At 42.4% G+C, this 7,076-nt stretch overlaps 1 protein-coding gene across 2 annotated transcripts in view; it reads right to left on the minus strand.

Moving 5' to 3' along the window:
- ednraa (endothelin receptor type Aa) overlaps window positions 1–5,713 on the minus strand; it is a 30,898-nt gene extending 25,185 nt beyond the window's left edge. The window contains exons 1-2 of one of the 2 annotated variants that reach the window (XM_054779099.1): window positions 5,464–5,713; window positions 2,952–3,459 (exon numbers count right to left, since the gene is read on the minus strand). In XM_054779099.1, coding sequence (XP_054635074.1) covers window positions 2,952–3,416 — 465 coding nt within the window. In that variant the 5' untranslated portion in view covers window positions 3,417–3,459; window positions 5,464–5,713. Of the gene's footprint in view, window positions 1–2,951; window positions 3,460–4,684; window positions 5,393–5,463 lie in introns of those variants that run through there. The other variant, XM_054779100.1, reaches the window with a different exon arrangement.
- Window positions 5,714–7,076: the final 1,363 nt, after the last annotated feature.

Genomic DNA, 7,076 nt, shown 5'->3' on the forward strand with positions numbered 1-7,076 from the left:
GTTATACGGCAACCGGATCGGCCCGATCTTGTGGCAGAAGCCCATATTATCCGATCTTTAAAATACAGTGTTCCCTCGCTACATCGCGGTTCATTCACTCTTTTGCGGATTTTTTTAAGTGCAATTTTGCATATTTTCTTTTAACTGCGTATGAACGTGCATTGTGTTCTGCATCCTTGTGGCGTATTACAGAGATCTATCGATGCTCTGTTGTATGTGTCTGTTATTGTATTTACTACTGTTACCAGTAGAGGGTGGTACATACTCATGTTGAAGACGTGTGCGGCTCCACGTCTCAGTATTTGTTTATGTACGAGCCTATTATGAACCCACAGTAGACAATAGCCTGCTAAATATAGAGCCACAACAGTCCTTATTGGCTAATGGAGAACCCGCCCATTGTGTTCTGCTTCCTGATTGGCTGTACACCACTGCCAATCAGTCCTTTGAGCAGTTTCCTGTTGTGGTCAGTAGTCGCTAGCAAACTAGCTAACTGTGTAACCTGCTTGCTAACCGCCAATAAACAATAGAATAAGAAGCTAACCGGCTAAATGAATCTTTGGTTCCAGGAGTAGGACGAGGAGGATGGCGACGGCAGGAGCAATATGTAATATTGTGTGCTATTTTGGGAACCTATCCCCCGCAATAAATGAGGGAACACTGTCCAGCAGATTGGAATCAGATCGGGACGTCCCTGTGATGTTTAACTGCTTTCACACAGCAACATAGCATCAGCTCAGACAGCAAAAGTTGCTTTCAGCAGGGGATCTGGCATGTATGCACCTTTCCCTTTAACACAGAAACCTTCCAAACCTTTACACCTTATAAAATACTTGTCGGACAGTTGCTTTCAACACAAACAAGCCAGTCTCGAACGGAATTGCAGAAGGTGGAAAGTTGGTCCACTTTGTCTTCCCTCAATTTCAAGGGTGTAAAATTTTCAGCTTTAATAGGCAGTGTGGATTGGGCTTTTAGCACAGAGTTACTGTGGATTAGCCTGAACAGAAGATGTAGCATTTTTTCAGCTTTCCATTTTACACAGAAACCAGTGAAGCAATATTGTGCTGTGTGAGCTTTCATTCAGTAGAAAATCTGACATACACTCCTGATCAAAATCTTAATGAGGTTTTAAGTAGAGCTACAATATGCAACAGCAAGAAGGGGGAGTGAGACAAAAAGCATTTTGAAAAAGTCATTTATTGAAAACAACAATTAAACTGAAATAGGATGTTTATCAGCTGATCAAAAGTTTAAGACCATCGCTCAAAAAATAACAAAAAACTCTCCAAACCAGAACAAAAAATGTTCTCAGTAGGACTCAGTAATGAGAAGCTCCACCATTCTTGTTAATCACTTCAAAAATTGCTTTGGGCATGCTTGATGCGAGTGTTTCCAGGAGGCTAGTGGGAACATTGCTCCAAGTGGTGAAGATGGCTTCACCAAGGGCATCAACTGTCTGGAACTGATGGCCATTTTTATAAACTTGCCTTGCCATCCATCCCCAAATGTTCTCTATGTTATTTAAATGAGGGGAACATGCAGGATGGTCCAAAAGAGTGATGTTATTCTCCCTGAAGAAGTCCTTGGTCAAGCGAGCATCGTGAACTGCAGCGTTGTCCTGTTGAAAAACCCAGCTGTTACCACACAGACGAGGGCCCTCAGTCATGAGGGATGCCCACTGCAACATCTGCACGTAAGCATCCACCGTGACCCTGCACCACCTGGAGCTCCGGTGTTCCATTGAATGAAAAAGCCCAGATCATGATGGACCCCATGTTCCCTCCACTGTGCCGGGTAGAAACATCTCAGGTGGGACCTCCTTGTCATGCCAGTAACGTTGGAAGCCATATAAAACTTTTTTCCACCTTTCAATGTCCCATCTTTGATGCTCCCTGGCAAAGTCTAAACGGACAGTTTTGTGGCGTTGAAGGAGACGAAGTCTTTAAATTTGTTTTGTGTTTTTTAAACCCTTTTTCCGCAGATGGCGTCTGATGGTTATTGCGCTGCAGTCGGCACCAGTAAGGGCTTTAATTTGGGTGGAAGACCGCCCTTTGTCTTGATGGACAGTCAATCGGATCCTCTGGTTCAGGAATTTTTCAAAAAATGTAGAATGACTGATTTACTGCTCCCAACCTCAGCAGCAATGGCACGCTGCGAGAGGCCTTGCTTATGCAGCTCTACAATCCAACCACGTTCAAAAAGAGAAAGCTTCTTGCCTTTAGCCATCAGGAGGGCATGACAGTGTGAATGCCTGACAGAAAATGAACATTTTGAGCAGATTTTGGCTTTTATAGCCTGTGGTCTTAAACTTTTGATCAGCTGATAAACAACCTATTTCAGTTTTTTTTGTTGTTGCTGTTTTTTAAAATTACAAGTTTCAAATGTTTTTTGTCTCACTCCCCCTTCTTGCTTTTGCATATTGTAGCTCTACTTTAAACATCATTAACATATTGTAGCTCTACCTAAAACCTCCTTAACATCCAAATGTGCAAAATGCAAATTCTAGCCATTTTTCAACTGGTTTTAAGATTTTGATCAGATCTGTATTTCCAGCTTAGCCTTTTCCCTGGGCGAACTTTCACACAGTAACATGGCACACGCAGTCAGATAATTAAAAACAATTGCTTTCAGCACAACAGGATTGGATAAGCAACGTCTCGATCGTTAAACTTCACACCGAGACCCTGGTATTTTGCAATACCCTTGCACACAGGCAGCACAGTTTTGATCAGAAGGCAGGCAATTCCCAGGTCAATTTAGTCTACCCATTCCAAAAAGCAGAGAATTGTTTAGCACGTTTAGATCTGGCACTTATCAACCTCAGAAGCCGGAAAATTTACGGTAAAACACTTTGTCTGTTGGATGTTGGCGAGGTTTATACAGAACAGCAATATGGAGGAGAAAGGTGGGGGGAAAAAAAACAGTTTTTCCAGGCATTGTGGAAGCCCTACCTTGTACACGTTGATGGGAATGTCAATTATGATGTAGATGAGGTCCCCCAGGGCCAGGCTGGCGATGAGGGCGTTGGGCCCGTTCCTCATGCACTTTTGCTGGTATATGATCCTTAGCAGGGTGGCGTTGCCCACCAGACCCACCACAAACACCACGATAGATATGACCGTATTGATGTACTTAAAGTAGCCCTTTATCGAAGTGGTTGCGCGGCACATGGGCGGTGCCAAGGGCTTCCTTATGATCGTGCCGTTTGCGGAGCCGGATCCCAGGGCTTGCGCTGCCGGGCCCCAGGCATCTGTGCTGGGTACGAAGGTGCTGTGGAGGCCCGGAGGCTGCAGGGTGGAGTGGAGGAGAAATCCAGCGTGATAGTCCTCCTCCGCTCCAGCGTTGTTTATCTGGCACATTCCTCTGGCTGCCATACAGCCCATTAGCAGCAACATATGCACGGCCGTGGTCCCCATTATGGAACGCTGTCTGTGCTTCGATTCCACTCCCAGGTTATCACTAGTGAGGGGAAAGAAACAACACAGCAAGAGAGGAACATCAGTTTTAGAAGAATCAGCAAACAACTCGACAAGTAGGTTTGGCAGCACTACTGTCCTACTCAGGAGCAGACAGGAAGCAGAGCAACTTTGCTGAGGGGGCCCAGAAGTATGAGACCACTTCTAGTCTGCATTGCCTTAGCTGTGTGAGTAGAAGGTGGAGAACCAATGTTTACATCTGCTTGAATCTTGGCAACTAAAGAATTAGCTCAGATTTGCATTGTCCTTTTCAAATTTACAAACATTTAGAGATCTTTTACTGTGTTATCTACTTGCATTTAACAGTAGATTAATTGATGAACTGATCCTTAAGATTGAACTGAATTAAGCAATTCAGGCAAAATGGGAGTGCGCCGCTTTGCTGCAACCAGCAGGGTCGCTGTTGATTCAGTCTCAAGTAGTTTACTGTCTCAAAAGGAGGATATGGTGTCAGCTGCAAAACTTTAAATGATTATTGAAACTAATTTAAAAAAGATGATTCGGGAATAAAGATGTAGAAATGTATCTATGATTAATATGAAAATTAGGAATATTGTCAATATTGTGCAATTTATTGTTGATTAATGGTGTCTTGTGGTGATTTAGCCATTCGGCAGAGGTACTATTGAGTCTGGTTGCTAGTTTGCTGTCAAAAGGAAAATATGGTGTCAGCTGATGTGTCAATTAACGATATTTAATCATGTTATTGTATAAAAAAATTATACCGATAATAGAAAAACATGTTCTTAGGAATTTCTGTCATTTGTTAATACAAAAATTCAGAATATTGACGCCATTGTGTTTATAGTTGCTTAATCGTGTCTTGTAGTAATTCAGTCTAGAGGTGCTGTTGAGTCAGTCACAACGCGTTTGTAATTAAGAATATCATTGTAAAAACAGATTCTTTTGGAAATAGACTAGAAAAATACACACCCTTTTGTATTTCTGCCATGTAGTATTAATACAATAGCAATTAATTGATTGTTACGAATACTAACAATATTGTGCCATTTATTGCTGATTAATCACGTCTTTTAGTAACAGTCAACCACCAGAGGTGCTGTTGCGTAACAATATGAAGACGGCTACCAAGCATTTCATTGTTGTTGTTTTTTTTTAAAAAGAGTATTGTAGGTGAAAATAGCACAAATTCCTTTGTATTTTCTGCCATCTCAAATAAATATGAAAGTAATTTTAAAACAACTTACTGTAAATGGGTATGAATTCTGTCAATTGTGTTGAATTGTTGATTCAATTTGCGACTTGTTAGATAATTGAGTCAAAATTGAGTCAGTGCACTACTTGGCTGCAGCCAGCAGAGGCGCTGTTGATTCAAAAGATGAACGATATGACATCAGATGCACAGCATTTAATTGTTGACTACTAAAACAATTCTTGACATGAAGAATGAATGCTAAATATTCTTAATCATACAATAAACAATAAAATATCCATAATAATAACAATAATAAATGTTTTACAGTAGTTATTAAATGATGCTAATTATATAATTTCCGGGCTGACGGGCTGATTTCCCTGCCATCATTTCAAACACAAACATTTAAAGTTAAAATAAAACCCCAGATGAATACCCAATGGATCCCCCCAATATTTTCCTGATGACTCTATTCCTTCATGTTAAAAGCAACGCTCTCTCTACGAAAAGAAGAGACAGCCTCTGTAGTTCATGTCCCACAAAAAAACTTGGCGTCGCAAGAAGAGTAGGTAAAGTTTTAAAAGCTGTCAGCGTGACGGGTTAAAGCCCTTTGCGTCATGTCAGGAGAGCAGGCAAGTCTTCTAGCCCAGAGTCGTTCCTGTTCAAAGTCCCGCCTGTCAGCGAGTACACAAAGAACTATTTAGCAGCCAGCCCTTCAAGTAGCATCACAGTTTAGCATCAGCGACGCACCGCTGGGACCCCCGTGACAGCACACAAACTGATCTGTCCATAAATAATAAATACATTTTTTTTTTTTTTTTTTTTACCTACCGCTTCTCTAAAAATGTCTGCCTGGCCCCCTCGGAAAGCGTCAGGCAAACTTTCGGCTGAAGCCCCCAGACATCTGTATCACATCACATGAGTAATTAACGCACTATCAAAGCCCCGCGACCATATCCCACTTGGTTTGAAGCAAAGGCGGCCGTCTGCTCCGAGGTGCCTTTGCATTATGGCTCACGGTTTCCTGTGGAGACTTTGTAAAGTGTGTGTGTGTGTGTGTGTGTGTGCGTGTGTGTGTGTGTGTGTGTGTGTGTGTGTGTGTGTGTGTGTGTGTGTGTGTGTGCGTGTGTCAGAACACTAGCAAGACACTTTGACTGGGTGGGATAGAAAATCTCCACCTCCCTTTGGTAACAGGCTGGGTCCCCCTTTGGAAACCTCTCTCCCTCCTCACACACATACACACACACACGCACACGCACATGCACACGCATACCTCTCCCAGGCACTGCCTGCTGACACTCATCTTGAAGATATGTGCGCACACACACACACACGCACGCACAGTCCCATGGCGTAAAAGGGAGCTCAACCTAGCAATTTTTCTTGCTAAAATGTCCCCGAAAAAAAAGTTTAATAAATACTCACATATTCCCCAATGTCATACTTTGTGGACGTAACATGCAAACCTCGGTCTAGCACCAAGATTTTCACACAGTTTTTATTTCCATTTCGCAAGCGTGTGAAAACCGAGACAGGAAGCGGGAGCGGAACCATCAACCTGCCGTGAAGATAATTGTTAAGTGCGTGTGTGGGTGGGCCAATCCAAATAAAACTTTCTAGTTGCCTTCTAAACATGTGGACAACAGATGTTTAAAAAAAAAAAAAAACCCACCAAAAATTAGCATGTAAAAAAAAACACTTATTTTTTTCCTCAACTACGTGTTTGCTTATGTAAGCTAACTCTTCTACTCCTGAACCGCTGCACACAAAAAGGTGAATATTGGTCAAAACATGCACACCTGCTTTGTTGCCTGTGCTATTATTTTTATGACAAATACACCACATGGTGGCGCTATCATTCAACCCCAAAAGTAAGATTGACTTGAAATTTCGCACACAACTCTTAAAAACGGCAACTGTAACTGTACAGTCTTTAGCCGAATCACCAAGAAATTTGGTACACAAGTTTAGGGGACTGACGAGCACGATTGGTTGAAAAACGTGTCCGCCACCAAGTCTTTGCCGGAGCCCCCCCGGGACTTACAGTAGCAACTAATTGCTCACAAGTCACTGAGCATTTGTCTAATGATGCTACAACTTTGAGGATATGTGTATTGCATGTATGCTAAGATGTCCTCAAAAATATTTTGAGCGCAACCCACAGGGGGCGCCACAAATGTCGTTAACAGCCGTGAATGTAAGCTTTTTCTAAGTAAACTTAACATAAATGTACTTTATGCGAGCGTTTGTATTGGTGTCACACATGTGCCAAAAACTGCGAGACAGATGTAGTTGCATAACACCTTTTTTGTATCCCACTTTTAAGGAGCCTCCTCATGGGCTCTTTGGCCTGGCAGAGGACGGATCACATGGGAGTGGGGGTGTATGATAGTCTCTTCTTCCTGCTCTCAGCGCGTCATGATAAATGGTCCATTTTCCAATCT

This window comes from Dunckerocampus dactyliophorus, chromosome 6 (genome assembly GCF_027744805.1).
Source record: "Dunckerocampus dactyliophorus isolate RoL2022-P2 chromosome 6, RoL_Ddac_1.1, whole genome shotgun sequence".
Lineage (NCBI taxonomy): Eukaryota > Metazoa > Chordata > Actinopteri > Syngnathiformes > Syngnathidae > Dunckerocampus > Dunckerocampus dactyliophorus.